The sequence below is a fragment of the Amyelois transitella genome, chromosome 7, assembly GCF_032362555.1.
Source record: "Amyelois transitella isolate CPQ chromosome 7, ilAmyTran1.1, whole genome shotgun sequence".
NCBI lineage: Eukaryota > Metazoa > Arthropoda > Insecta > Lepidoptera > Pyralidae > Amyelois > Amyelois transitella.
In genome coordinates, this window is record NC_083510.1 from 3260617 (window position 1) to 3276218 (window position 15602).

Below are 15602 nucleotides of genomic sequence, written 5' to 3' on the forward strand. Positions count from 1 at the left end.
ATATCTTTTAGTCAAAATTATACGTTTGGAATAACCATGTTACTTTTTCGTTTTGCTTTTTCTTCTCATGACTATAAATTAATTTAAAAATGTATTTTTCTATAAAGACTTATCAAGGTTGTTTAACCCTTATTTCAGAATGGACTAGATCGTTATAAACTTAACATTATAGAAATGTTAGTCGCGATTTTCTACTGCACGCAACTTAAACGCTTAGACAATCAGTGAATAGCCATAGAGTACCTACGTTTTTTTTCCGTTGTAAAGTATTATGAACAGTATGAACAGATAAAGGTTTCAAGGAAATGCGGGTAAGCGATACACACATTAAGGTGTGATTCAGAAACAAAACGCAGCAATTACCTTGATTTATATTTGAAAACATAAACAGCCAGTTTATGACAAATGATATGGATCAATGAGAAATATTAAACAGTGGGCTGCCTATCGATCAACCCATCCTAGGAATGTTCATGCTCTGGTTGTTATTGCTACTGTTCGTACGTCACCTCCTACTAAATCTGTAGGAAGGTACGAGTACCTTTGTACGAAGCGTTAAGATAAGGCGATATGAGGAAGATTGCTAATAGTATTTAATTGAAACTTCGTCTACCTAAGTAGGTACTATAATATCATCCATACTAATATTAAAAATGTGTAAGTGTGTTTGTGTATTTGTTTATTCAAAACTTCTTGAACCACCATCACCGCTATCTACATGAAATTTTGTGTAATTTAAGTACATTTATAGTGAGAGAGTATTACTTTTGACGAAAGCTAATATATATAGGTACCTATATAAAATGAAACTGATTGGCTGACCGATAAATCAAGGCACAGTCCATTATGTTTAGACATGTACACAGGTTAGCGGAACTTTTTTTTTAACGCAGGCGGAGCAGCGAGCGTAAACTTGTACATTTTACAAGCATACGCTTTTAGCTTTGCCGTGGTTGTTATTGCCGTGCTAAACGTAAAAGACACAGTTTTCTGGCTGCCATGTTAATATGTGTTTGTTAATAATATCCAGTCTACATAATTGGCTGTTGCATGTTGATCGGAGTTAAGGGTATAGGAACACGCAAACGTACAGACGAAAGGGTAGCGTTACATTCACCACCTTAGGGAATAAGTCATGAAATATTATTAATACCTAGGTAGAATACAATAAAGTAATTAAAGCCCTTACCTACGTGCCTCCACTTCATGAGATATATTATTTTTCAGGACTAGGTACTTATTTGGCGTAAGCGTACCTACTAAGATCTACGCCTTTATAAATAAGTAAGAATATATCATAAATAGTCCTATAGACATATAGTCTTGAAGATATCCATCAAAGCCATTTCAGTCTACACCAAAACGTTCTTTAACTATTTTAAGTACCTACCTAGGTTTTATCATAGTAATGCCCAGCATAAAATTAAAAAATATATATTTCATGCAGAGCAATACATAAAGATCTTTTTTGCCTTTTCAAATAAAATTGTCTTTTGTTCTGATCATAAATCAAAATTTCTTTCTTTCGATTATGCGATGAAAATGATAAAATTTATTTGTCGATTTTAGATTTTACTTAAAAATTGTTGAAAAATGCTAATTAGAAATTAAATTTTAATGTACAAATTCAACACCCACATCCGAAATGTGATTGAACTCGGTGTGCCCTCGATCGTGAGATTATTAACTTTTCAAACATCGTCTTGGCTTACTGAGCCAGTCGCTGTGATGTAGTGATGTGCCGAGTCTCTGTTTTGATGGATGGAGTCGACTCGAGTTGGTTTATACGGTATTCGAATCATGACTCGATTCCCTGATTCGAGACCAATGCTCGAATTCTATGTTTGGTGTGGCAAAATCTATACGCCACAAGTCACAAAAATAAAAAATAGAATCACGCGACGCTATCAGTCATAATAAGCGAAAAACCTTAATCGCGCAACCGAATCATCGCTCCCGCTACATTGGTATTCGAATATTGACTCGAGTCCGGCTGGACTCGAATCAGTTTTTGCACTTTATTTACCGCCGTCCACTTTCTCAAAAGACTTCCATACACCTAAGGTTTTTTTCGGCGCCTTCCTATAATAAACTTAATTACAATGTAATCACTTCACTTCCGGTATTAAGAAACAATTAAATAAATTCACTTAGTAGAACTCAGTACATAGGTACTCACAATAACTGCTAACTGACACAAAACAAATAAATCAAAACAAAAAAAAAATGCAGTTTCAAACTTGTTTGTATTATGAGCACGCGCCACTTCATTGCTTAAGTAAACAGTAAAGTAAACAGTTTGACTCGTACTAGACGAGCGAGTTAACCAAACATAAATATAATAGAGTTAGCTAGTACGAATCGATTCTTCCTGACTCGAGTACCGGAATCGCAACCGGCGTACTCGAGTCAAAATAAATTGGTATTCGCGTAGGCGAGTTCGAAAGCAGGAATCGAGTCTGACTCCTGTCAAAACGTACTCGGCACATTGCTATCTCAGTCTCAGTAATCCAGGGCTTTTCGAGCTTTAAAGACGTGTTGTTCGTGAAATAAGGTTATTTTGCAAAAAAAAAACACGTGGGTTGTGTCCGCCGTCCAGTGTAACATTTACCGATGATTTTACGATGTACCTTGGCAAGCTTAAAACCAATTCCAATAGTAAGTCACTGTCACGTAACTTGATTAATATTTAAGTAACATGGTCTTGTTATATTTTTTTCGTAATTACATGGTTAGTCACAGTACAGTTGAAGTAAAAAATAAATTCGACGTGACTGAAGTGCTTAATAAGACATAGGATAAAATCATGTTTACAGTCAACCGGCAAGAAATCGTAAGTAAACAAACAACTGTCTTCTTAATTTAGTAATGTGAAAGATTTTTTAAAACAAATAAGATTTCGCATGGTTTTTGATAACCTGACGAAAGGGTGCGCACTTTTTGGGACTTTGAAAAATTTCGCCGACTTTTTTATGTCCTATTAAGCCCTATTTTTTATGATGCCAGGGCTTAGGTATGCCGTATGACCAAAAGCCTTTTCACTGCGGGTCATAGTTCCAGAGATATCTTCACCCATTTTTACATCGCTAATGCATAGTCTTGGTCAGCAACGGTTGTATGAGAGACTTTTTTGTAAACCCTTTGTTCACCCCCTAAATAAAGATTCAAAATTCAAAAAATTCAAAATTTTTTATTCATTATTATAGGATACTATTATATCGCTTAATAATTGTCGTATGGTTTAACAACTTGGTTGACGTCAAATAAATTACTTAAAAACTAAGTTTACTGCCGCTTCCAAGGCGTCAGTGCAGAAGAAGCGGTAACAAACTGCACTGCAGCATTTTCTTCAACAACGTCAACTTCACAATTTACGTAAAAGATTACGTAAAAGAAGTGACGATATCTCTGGAATTATGACCCGCAGCAAAAAAGTTCATATGACCTTAGGGGATGCTTTTGGTCGTGTCGTAGCCCTGGCATCATAAAAAATAGGACTAAATAGGGCATCAAAAAATCGGCGAAAAGTCCCAAAAAAGTGCACACCCTTTCCGACACTCTGACCGAAAATCCCTTTGTAGGTAGGTATACTGGTTTGAATTGGAAAATTCTTTTTGTGTTGAATAGACCATTTATCGAGGAAGGCTTGAGGCTATATAATATCACGCTGCATCTATAAAGAGCAAAGAAATAATGGAATATGTGAAAAAAAACGGGGAAAATTATTCATCGTTGAGGACTTCAATGATGCCCAAAATAACTATTCCACGCGGGCGAAGTCGCGGGCACAGCTAGTACCTACCTTTTATACTCGTACTTTCCTATACGCTATTCATCGATATCTTCCGTTTTCTTATATATATAAGACCCTCTTAGTAATTGAAAGTAGGTATTATATAGGTACGTCGCCGCGTTATGATGGCGTGCCTATGCCTACGTAACGAAAGACTTGTAGAAATTCCCACGGCAGGAAAACCTCGGAAAAAGTTAGGTTATATTTATATTTTACGCTAGTGGTTATCGATTTTTTTGTTAGCACACGGTCGGTGTCTGTCATAGCAACGGTACGCTACTGCCCGCATATGACTTATGTAAATGTTCTGTAAAGCAATTGGGAATTGCGCTAAAGTTTGTATAAACGTAAGTTTGTAGTGTAGGAGCGGAAGTTACCCGTCATAAATTTGAACTAACCATTGATCTTCAAGTCATAAGGCAATGAAAGGTCGAACTAAACCCCTGAACCTCACTTATGAGTGATAAATTGTCCGTGTTGCTAAAATGAAAAGTACAAGGTCAAGGTTCCTTCCCCCTGGGAGCAACTTGGGTGCTATTACCGAAATAAAACCGCCAGTTGTAAATAAAAAAATGCCCTTCAGTTCCATACCATTCCATACAGCTGGATGTGACTTATGTGACTTTTCAGTCTTTTCAAGACTGTTGGATCTGTCTACCCCGCAAGGGATATAGACATGACCATAAGTAAGTATGTATGGTTAGATCTTGGTTCTGGGGTCTCCTACAGCCAATTTCAGTGGGTTTTAAAATAGTTGCCATGGTGAAGAAATATTTAAACATGCTTTATTCTTTCTCTCTACAGTAGCATGGCACAGACCCCAGTCCGCATCTTCTCGGGTGGAGGAAGAGCTCATGCAGAAGAGTTCCCGGGCTCTGGCTACTGCCACAGACCCATTGGAGAAGCTGCGACTCTTGTGCTTGTCCCGAGGCGCCTCGGGCATCATGGGACTTGGCAGGTAGATAGTTATTATATGACTTCGATTTACTCATCCTTGAGGGGTACATGTTGATCAACCACTAAATAAACTTCAAACAGAATCCACTATCAGAATATTCTATTTTGCTATAAGTAAGTACACAGGAATAATTTGTAGCTTTCTGGACTGCTGAACAAAGAAGTCGTTAAAAGTCATACAGTAGTCATAGCTTTGCCCCTAATTGTGTCCATGCAGTTACACCATTTATTTCACTGAGTTTTTAAGCAATTTCCTAAACAATTTTTTTTACTTCTCTTCCAGGATTTTCCGACGTATGGATGATGATGGCAGCAAACAATTGAATAAAGAAGAATTCTTTAACGGAATCAAAGAGACAGGGCTTGAGCTCAACAATAACGTAAGTTTCATTGTATATAGTTTGGGCGAAATAAAACAAAACCAAAGTAAGCTAAATAAAAAAAATGATTTATCTTTTAGCTTACCCAAGGCTAGATCTACTTTATTGCGCTGAACCAGAAATAAATGATTGAATGGATGAAAGTAACAATATACACATTGGCCGTTTCTGTATGTTTCAGGATGCTGAAGAATTGTTCATGAAATTTGACACTGACAACAGTGGCTCCATTAGTCTGGACGAGTTCCTTAGGCAGATACGTGTAAGTATTAATATTAATTCAGAATTGTAACCTTTTCCCGCTGTTCCCGCGGATGTCGTAACAGGCGCTTATAAAAATAAGCACTTTCAACTAGATAAATTAATCAAAATATGAGCTAGGTTCACTATTACAATCTTTATGTATGAAGACGTTTCAGCCATTTAAATTTTCATTAAAATTAAAACATTCAGGGTGAACGCGCTTGATGGTCGAAAGCAGTTGGTCTTTTAATTTAATACTGGCTAAATATAGCTACAGTCTATATGTACAATACCATAATTTAAATAATTTATTCATATAAGCTAAAAGATTCATGTAAATCATACATTTTAAATTCGTCTTCAGCCACCAATGTCAGAGACCCGCCGTTCGATCGTGGAGCAAGCGTTCAAGAAGCTTGACAAATCAGGAGATGGGATCATTTCCGTGGAAGACATTCGAGGCGTGTACTCTGTGAACTCTAACCCGAGGTATAAGAGTGGGGAGGAGACTGCTGACGTCATCCTCAACAAGTTCCTGGCTAACTTCGAGTCTGAAGGAACCGTTGATGGAAAGGTAATACATATTATATTATAGAATATAAAATTAATGCAGCCGAAAAGGCGAATATGTTTGATGAGAATGTCTTAAAGGGGTAGACTTAAAAATAATTGAAAATCGCTATGATTTTTTAATGAAACCTTCATGAGACGGTTCTTCGTAGTCCAAGTAAAGCGTTTTTACACCAAAATCGTCAATTCATATCCTACTAGAGGTGCATGTACTTTCGAAAGTTAGTTAGATTATAATAGTTTTAAATAATGTAGCCTATTACCTGAAAATAAAGTGTCTCGAGGACCACCTATTCTCTATTTAAAACATTATTTAAGTTCTGGGTAACGACCATTTATATCAGACGATGGATGGAAATATACCTACATAAAAGATAATTTAAACTTTGAAGCTAAGTGGAAATTCTGTTTCAGGTGACATTGGAAGAGTTCATGAACTACTACAGTGGCATCAGTGTATCAATCGACAATGACTGCTACTTCGACCTGATGATGCGTCAGGCCTACAAACTATAATTCATCACGGCACAAACCTTAATACATGTTCAATTTATTATTATTATTGTTGACTTTAAAATTACTCTCCAAAGTACTGACAAAAGCTGATTGGGCTACAAATTAAATTGAATTCGTGATGATACCAAGCACAGTATAATTTAAAATAACCATATTTTTGGCAATATCGTTTGAAGCATAATAATCGAATTGGTAACCACATACAGTTAGTACGATGAAAAATAATCGGATGCCTCCAACAGAGCCATTCATCTATTATTTTTTGTTAGATTAGTTTTAATCTCTCATATTATGTTCTTAACATCAGGCATTCAGCTTTATATATTAAAGTCTACTAAAACACAAAAAGTCATAGGTCAAAGAGACTTTGCACCAATAATGTTCTCTAATATTGATATTATGAAGTAAATTATAAACGTGTGCTTATTGTATTATGTTAATTTTAATTAAATATTTTAACAGTACGTTAGTCTCTTTTATTTTCATATATATAGTTATTCATGCGAAACTATTTTTTAATATTTTATATGAAGATATAGTTGGTCAATTTAGCATAGATCGAATAAGTGCTAAAAAGCTTTATGACATGGTATTGCTGCTGATAATAGATATTGGTACCCTTCAAAAGTATACAAATTGTGAAGAAAATAAAAGGGAAGTTAGTAAAGGTTTCTTTAATAATTTTGAAAAAAAAAAGGAAAATTGGATTATAATGACAAAAGAAATGGACATAAATAAAAAACATTAAAAACAACCACTGTATAAGTTAGAACTAGAATAAGCAGTTAGGACTGGCACCTTAGAACAGACCCACTTCATATCTTTTCCATGGATATCGTAAAAGGCGATTAAGGGAAAAGCTTATAAACTTAGGATTCTTCTATATTTGAGCGACGGGCTAGCAAATTGTCACTATTTTAATCTCAATTCCTTAAGCCGAACAGCAGGTCGAGGCTTTTCAGTCTTTTCAAGACAAAGTGTATTATGAGCTACCTACACTATAAAAGTTACAGTCAGGTATATATCCTCTGACGATAATTAGAACTGTAAGAAGGAACATTTACAAACTTTTTTAAGTATCTATTTAGAAAAACGTTAAAAAAACATTTCAATAAATGATAATCAATAGACAAGAAAAATAAACCTCATTCTGACTTTTATGTACACAAATTAAATGTCTCGTGAATTTATCTGAAGATAAAATAATATTTCTCCTCTCTAAATGAGTGGAGAAAATTATTAATATATAAAAGGATGAAAAAGTAAATTCTTTTGATTAATATTTATTCAAACATTTTATTAGCTTTTAGAATTTATACACCGTAGCCCATTGTAATTGACTAAGCGAAGATGAATTTAAACATTGACGGAAATTCAACTTTACCAAAAACTATTCAATTGGAGAACATCCAAAATATGGAAAGGAACTATGTAACTATTCATATATAGATATTCGAGTATAGTTAATCATATAAGGGTTCTGTAGTAATTCCATGTAGAAAAATAATTTAAAAATAAAACAAATTAATTTAACCTACTTGTATTTTTTGCAGAATAACCCAGAAAGATGTGTCGCACAGTGCACGCGTTGCTACAAACAGTAATATGTGGTATTCAAATGTTAGTGCGGGTCTTCATGACCGTAATTCTGATGATAGAAAACGTCATCCGGATGCTTTTGCAAACGTTGTACAACTTCATTTCATTCCTACTCCAAATGATATCCCTTATACCAATATGCGTCGTCTTTCTCCTAACAGCACGACTTAAATGCTTCATGTGCGGAGGTGGTGGTCCCTGTCCTGTCAACAGGGGAGGTACCTGTGACTGCTTGATGTCTGCACTTGCTTTCATCATATTATTCTTCATATTCAGAGCAACGGGTGTCCTCGATAAGATATTTTATAGCCTGGGATACGCTAAAGCACCACCCTCAGTTTACAGATTTGTACCTACACCAGGCGATATAACTGAATGTTCTAGAAACGATACAGATGCAACGCTTACGCCTACAACTGAAACTACTACGGAAACTACAACAGAAACGACTACAGAAACTACACCGATAAAAAGAGAAGCAATATCTACGACATCTACTGAGTCGACTACTGAAACATCGACAACCATGTCGACACCAGGTCCTCTAAGACAACGCGAGTACGATTTCACAGTAACTGAAATTGCGATATTTAGCCCTTTGGATAAAGGGTTAAAAAAAGCGGCAGTGACACCTAACAACCGACGCTGGACCACAGTGTTTTATTACTTTGTATGATTTTTAAGTTTGTGTTTATGTACTTAAATGTTTTTGAGTTTGAGATGAATAATAAAAAGTATTTTTCGTTGCGTAGGTCTATTTATGCTGGTGTATTTATTTCAATATTGATAATTTTGATATTTTACTTATTATTATTAATTCATTTGCTTCACACGGAAATTTCCAGAAAAAACCTGTTCTAGACCCGAAGGTTTTGTAAAAACATTACAAACTTACCCCAAATATTCCCTCTTTATAAGAATACCGTGTGGTTCCCATCTCTTCACTCCATCTCTTTCCCATGGATGTCGTAAAAGGCGACTAAGGGGTAGGCTTATAAACTTGGGATTCTTCTTTTAGTCGATGGGCTAGCAACCTGTCACTATTTGAATCTCAATCCTATCTTAAAGCCAAATAGCTGAACGTGGCCTATCAGTCTTTACAAGACTGTAGGCTCTGTCTACCCCGCAAGGGATATAGACGTGATTATATGTATGTATGTATGTTATAACATTATATTGGAATTGCCTATATTTGACACGAAACTTAAGGTTAGTTCAAAGTAGGTAACGCGTTTAATCCTTTGTTTGAGTTTTTCATTCGTATAATTTTAGAACCACCTTACCACCAAACACATGGTCCCGTGGTATGGTAGGTCAGCAGTGTTCGAGTTTGAATCATTGCTTTTGCACAGGACAGCAACGATGTAAATATCAATATATCTTACATATAACATGCTTTGGAAACGTATGTACCTAAGTTTTACATACAAAACACACTTTTCAATGGCGTGACTCGCACCCATCAGCATCAGCAATGTGAAACATTCTTGTCTGCTAATAAAATACCTATCTCTTTTTTAACTAAAATAATGTGTGGAAATCACCCACCAGTGGAAAGAGGTAGTCTCTGCCTACCCCTCCGGGAAAGAGGCGTGATTTTATGTATGTATGTATAATGTATAGTTATGTGAAATCACATTTATGGTAGATAAACTTTGAAGGCTTGAGTCATTGGTCTGATCATTGATTGAAAAAAAAGTATTTGTTTCAATATTAGGTATGTCATTTAAATCAAAATTCACTGACTAGGCATGACTTAAATAATAAAGTAAGAATCATTGATTCTTGAAAAGTGAAAAATCATAAAAAAAATATAAAAATCGCATGATAAAATGTAAAAAAAAAGTTATTCTAAATTAAAAAAATAAAATATAAACTTACAAGTTTCCCTATGCAAAATGTGTACTTCGCTTTTTGCACCGGTAATTTGCACTTTTCAATCAATAGTGCGTGTATTTATCATGATGTTACTGGCTGTTGAAGATATCATTCGGCTATTAATTCATATTGTGCACAGTTATATATCGACTATTCTTCATGCTATTTCCTTGCTACCTGCCTGTGTTGTATTTTGCTGCATGAAGAAATGGTACACTCACCCATGCACATCTAGTTTCGATCCAGGACATGGATACAGGCAATCCTGTTGCTGTTATTGTTTCCTCGTTATTTTATTTACTACCATTATCCTTATTGTACTGTACAAGACCGACTGGATAGAAGAGTTTATAAAAGAGTTCGAAATTGAACTACCAAATATTATTTTTGATAAAGCTAAAAACATGTTTCGGAATAAAACACAAGTAAGGCAACTTGAAGATGAGAAGGTATTACACAAATACGCACGTATGGCTACGCTGCCGAAACAAAAATGTAATTTAAAAAAGGATCCACAGACTTATTATGCAGTTCAGAATGTAACATTGTTTCCTATAAATGCTGAAATGACTGAAAACGATGATATTGGTATACAGATGAAAATAATCGATAATTCATATGAAACGACTGCTATAAGTTACAATAAATACAGTAATGAGTATTTATTAAGAAAGAATATAACCACTGAAAGTTTATTTTTAGCCTTACTATCAGCTACTGACTTTACAATTGATTCAACAATTAGTAACAGTACAAGTAGCACAGTGTCTGTAGTTAGAAGAGAAGAATTGACAGATTTTGTGTATGGGAGATGATTACCTAAAAATAATTAAAAAATTGTAAAATCCAACCTATTTTTTATTATATTTAATCTTTTCTTTAAGTATGGAGTGAACATAACCTAAGTCAGGTAATCAGAGGACAGAATTGCTTGCAGATTGCAAATACCTACCTAATGACGGCAAAAACCTGCAAGTATCAGCCACTTTGAGAAAATTTCCCAAAGTGTCTGTGATAACCCTGTCTTATAATCTCTTGTCTGAGCGAGTGAAGCCAATGAGCTCTGCCGATCAACTAGAGACAAAAACGAAAATTTTGGAAGGGTTGGTCTGATTTTGATGTAATTTAGTAAATACCTACATAAAATTATAACAATTTTTCAACTTTGTTAGGCATCTAAATAGGATCAATAGTTTGCAAGATAATAATGATAATGTTAAAATAAACTGTAGTATAAAATTCCTTACATATAAGGTAAACGACTAGGAGCAATAAAAATAAGATTGGTGGCACTATGAATAAAACAAATGTTAAAGCGTCACTTTATTTACTGAGTACAAAACATACAGCACACACAAGCCCTAGCTATCTCTACCGCGAGAATACATGGCGTCCAACAGCACAAAGCGCACATAAACAAACAAACATGACTAAAGTTATGACAAAACGTGAGGAAACTCAGAAACTGAGGGTACATCTCTGGACAAATATGATAAAACCACAGGCAAGGAGTTTTTCTCAAAGTCGTTAAAAGCATGTGACGACAGCTGTATAGTGCGTTATCGCGCCTCTTTTTGATTCTTTTTTTCCTTTCTTGTTTTTTAACCTCCAGTTGCCTTTTCTCTTCTTTAGATTTTCCAGCAATAAAAGCATCAACACACGGGGTGTCTCTGATTGTATCCGATAACACATTAAAAGATTCTGAACCAGCCGCAGCAGTTTCCAATCGCAGTTTTATAATTTGAAATTCTGCCGCTATATGTCTCGAAATTCTTGTAATTGTTCCTGATGGATTTGTTAATCTATTTCTAATATAATTGAATGATTTATTAGGTTTTACGAGGAAATAATAACGTATTTTTAATGTTGTAGAAATTGCTCTTCCAAACAGAGAAAGAACTATTTTAGAAAATTCCGCAAAACAGGATGTTTCTTCAGTCGATGAGGTCTTAGATTGTATTAATTCAGCGATTTCTTTCTTCCTTTTTTTTCGTTCAAATTTCCTTCTCTTTTCAGCAGCCTTTTCTTCTTTCTTTTTTTCTTTAGCAATTTCTCGTTGGAATCGTTTTCTTCCTTTAGCAATCTCTTTCTTATATTTCATCCTTTCACTGGATTTATTTTTTCTTTTTGGTTTCTTTTTAAATTTTTTTTTCATTGCCTTTCTTTTTTTCTTCATTGTGTCTACTTTGGTTTTATTCGTTTTAATTTTATCTTTTTTCTTTCGATAATTTGTTTTTGATTTTTGTTTCGCCATTTCCCTGTGACATTCACAATAACAATGTTTACCTTGGTTGACCTTAGAACATAAACAAATCTCACATACTTCTTGTATTTGTTTCATTTTACGGACACCTTTTTCTGGCTTGCCTTTCAAATCATTTCCCCTGCCAGATTTTCTAACATTTTTAGATTTATCAAATATCGGTATACCAATTACTCTTCGTTGTTTCAACTTATTAAAAAAGTTAGATTTTCTTCTGATTTCTTTAGTCTTCGTTTTTTCTTGCTTTTCTGCACTTGAATCAACTATATTTCTGTTTTTCATAAAATAATGTCTTTCTGATTTTCTACTGATTTCTTTAGTCTCTGTTTTTCGTTTCTTTTCTGCACTTGATTCAAACTTATTTCTGTTTTTCAAAAAATTCTGTCTTTCTGATTTTATGATATGTTCTGATTTCGGTTCCACATGTTGTTTAAATACAGGTTTTAATCGGTTCAAAAAGCTTGATGTGTTGCTGATTTGTTTTACTTTCGGCTCGGGTTTTGGTTCCAAGGCTTTGGATTGGCTTGGATCTATTTTTTTCGTGCCTTTGAAATAATTCATTCTACTCAATACGTTTGCTTCTTTTACTTTCAATTCAGGTAATGGATCCACAGCTTTGACTGTATTTTGATCTACATTTAATATCGTCTTTTTATTTCTTTGTTCAATACTTGCATTAGGTTCACTTTTATCGGTTTTGTGGAAGTTGTTTTTAGCTTTCCTTTTTGGTGTGATAGTATTTTTAGATTTGATATGTTTAAAATCACCTTCGGACTGAAGTGGCTGACTTATATATTTCTCTTTTAGCTGCGAGTCGACACCGGGTTTTGTTATATCTACTGTAGGTAAGACATATTTTCCTTTTCTTTTTGGTATAACTACATTTTCAGATTGAATAGTAGAAAAATTTGAACCCCCGTCTTGGACTTGTTGTGTATGTCTAAATGAAAAAGGAAACCAAACATCAGATCTACTACAAATTTTATTGCAAATTTCTGTTGAATTCTTACGCATTCTTTGTTTAGATGTTGGTTTCTTCTTTTTATTTTTTTTGATATCTCTTATTTGGTCTGCATTTAAAATGCACAAATCATACATGCTCATGTCATCTGCATTTATTTTTATCTCGATCGGCTTTTGTGTTGATTGTATGATTTGTTTTTCTAATGGTTCTGCTGTGGGTGTTTGTGTCATGGTAGGAATTGGTGGTTTATCTTGAAAAACATTACTAGTTATTTTATCATCTTTGAGTGTAGTTTTTTGTCGATTCGTATATATTGTAATACCTTTTGTTATTCCACAATACCATTTGGAAAAATTTGTGGGCACGTAATTTTCAATCTGTTTCCGAATAATAGTTTTTGGGTTTGTTCTTTTAGAGTTCATAGATAACGGTGTGCTCTTATAATCTTTTTTCACCTGTTTCTGAAAAAACTTATCCTTAATTTTTGAGTCTTTGTTTGTATGCATTGCAGTAGATACAGTAGTTACATTACTGTTTTCAGTCTGTGTTTTATTAAAATCTCTTATACCCAGTTCAATATTTGAGGTTGTTGGGGTTTTATTAGAAAATATGGGTAAATCACTGTTTTCCACGTGTTGGCAATAATGATTGTTTTCATTTTTTTCCTCACTTTTCGGGCTTATCAGTTTAGAATTATTTATAATAACATAATTGTTATCTTTACGTTTCCGATAACACTTATTTCTTCTTATTTCTTTAATTTTAGGACAATCGCATATGAAATTTTTCGTTTCGTCTTCAGGGCATTTGCACAACGACTTTATTACTTTCTTTTTATTTATACCTCTAAAGTATTTCTCCAGAAGTCTATAAGAAGTACAAACACATTCAGGATCCAATGGTTTTCCCAAAGTTTTTACCTTTTGGAAAACTTCGTTTTGATTTAAAACGGTCTGTTTTGTATCATTACCTACAAGCATTGTAAATATGGGCTCACCTGTCTGATCACATTTAGAATTACACACAATTTTTTTCTCGTTATCGACTGATTTTGGATCTAAAACGCATTGTTGTTCATTTTTAACAAGAGGCAATGTAGTGGTAGTGGTTATGTCACGTTTATTTTCATTTCCTTTTAATGAATCGTGTGGTGCAATGCAGATTTTATTATGGCATTGTTTATGATTATTATTATTTTCATTTTTTCTAATACACCTGCAGTAAACATTTTTTATGAAGCCGCAGTATTTATTTGGTTCATTTTTTCCATCATAGCAAAAATCTTTACCTTTCGTGTCGACCTTTATATTTTTGCCTTCTTCTGTTATATCTTTAGTTTTTCCTTCTTCAGCAATATATACATTTTCATGAGACATTACAAATTTTATACCTTGCTTTTCTCTCATTTGTTTTAGATTTGATTTGAGATAAGGCTGATTAGTTGGCTTTAAGTTATCACCCATAACATCTTTTTTCTCAGCTTGACCTTTAGTCAATTTTTCTTCAAGGATTCTGTTTGAGCTTAGATTTTTCCCCTCTTTCTGAACTTGATTACGTCTATCTGTATCAAATAAATAACTTTTATTAATTTCAACAGCCGAAATCGCACCCTTTGGTGAAATCCAACGTGTTGTTTCAGTTTCTCCATACATTTTTTGTAATGATTCCCAAGTATGATCACGTCTTTTATCACTATTACTTATATGTTTACCGGGGCAGATAATTTTTCTAACTATATCAATGCTATCAAATTCATTCCTTTTCTTTACTATACCTTTTGATTTATCTTCATAATCTGCAATACATTCACATTTTATTATGGATTCTGGTGATTTAAAATTTTTGTCTTTTTCACTTGTTCTTTCTTTACAATCACATATTATTCTCTTCTTTTCACCTTTACTGTTCCTGTGTTTGTTTTTATTTTTACTTAAAATTCCTTTTGAATGGAAAATGCTATCTTTGTGTTCTAAAATACACCTACATTTTTTGTCAGCACCTGGAGATTCATAAATTTTATTATAGCTAGTAATATCTTTGTTGACTTTGCTACTTTTATCTTTTTTACAAGACCAGATGATTCGCTTGTTATCACCTTTTACAATATTATTTGGAGTTTTATATTCTAAAGTACATCTACATTTTTTGATAACGTTTGGAGCCGTATTATAATTTTGGTTATATCTAATGAAATCAGCTTTTTCGTTATCACTGTTATAAACTTTACATGCACAGATGATTTTCTTTTTATTGCCTTTATCGTTGTTGTCAGTTTTGTACTTTTTCATAAAAAGGCCTTTTGAATCGTGAGTAGTATCACATTTACACCAAATTTCTTTATTATTTTCTTTAGTTTGGTTGTAACATTTATCTTTACCCATTATATTTTGTTGACAAGCGCAAAGTATTTCATTTTTATCATCTTTGAGCCCGCAGATG

The 15602-nt window shown here is 33.8% G+C and overlaps 2 protein-coding genes across 7 annotated transcripts in view; both read left to right on the forward strand.

Annotated features, from left to right (window-relative positions):
- LOC106139431 (calcyphosin-like protein) overlaps window positions 1-6921 on the forward strand; it is a 41742-nt gene extending 34821 nt beyond the window's left edge. For 5 of the 6 annotated variants that reach the window (XM_013340874.2, XM_060945209.1, XM_013340870.2 and 2 more), the window contains exons 3-7: window positions 4598-4751; window positions 5034-5130; window positions 5312-5392; window positions 5738-5947; window positions 6358-6921. In XM_013340874.2, the coding sequence (XP_013196328.1) occupies window positions 4598-4751; window positions 5034-5130; window positions 5312-5392; window positions 5738-5947; window positions 6358-6459 (644 nt within the window). In that variant the 3' untranslated portion in view covers window positions 6460-6921. Of the gene's footprint in view, window positions 1-2468; window positions 2659-4597; window positions 4752-5033; window positions 5131-5311; window positions 5393-5737; window positions 5948-6357 lie in introns of those variants that run through there. The other variant, XM_013340871.2, reaches the window with a different exon arrangement.
- Window positions 6922-7623: 702 nt separating this feature from the next.
- Window positions 7624-8734, forward strand: LOC106139425 (uncharacterized). The gene is made up of 2 exons (XM_013340863.2): window positions 7624-7721; window positions 8013-8734. The coding sequence occupies exon 2, from the start codon at window positions 8027-8029 to the stop codon at window positions 8732-8734; it is 708 nt and encodes a 235-aa protein (XP_013196317.1). The 5' UTR covers window positions 7624-7721; window positions 8013-8026.
- Window positions 8735-15602: the final 6868 nt, after the last annotated feature.

Coding starts and splice junctions, on each gene's coding strand:
- LOC106139425 (XM_013340863.2), top strand. CDS start 8,027: ATGTGTCGCACAGTGCACGCGTTGCTACAAACAGTAATATGTGGTATT.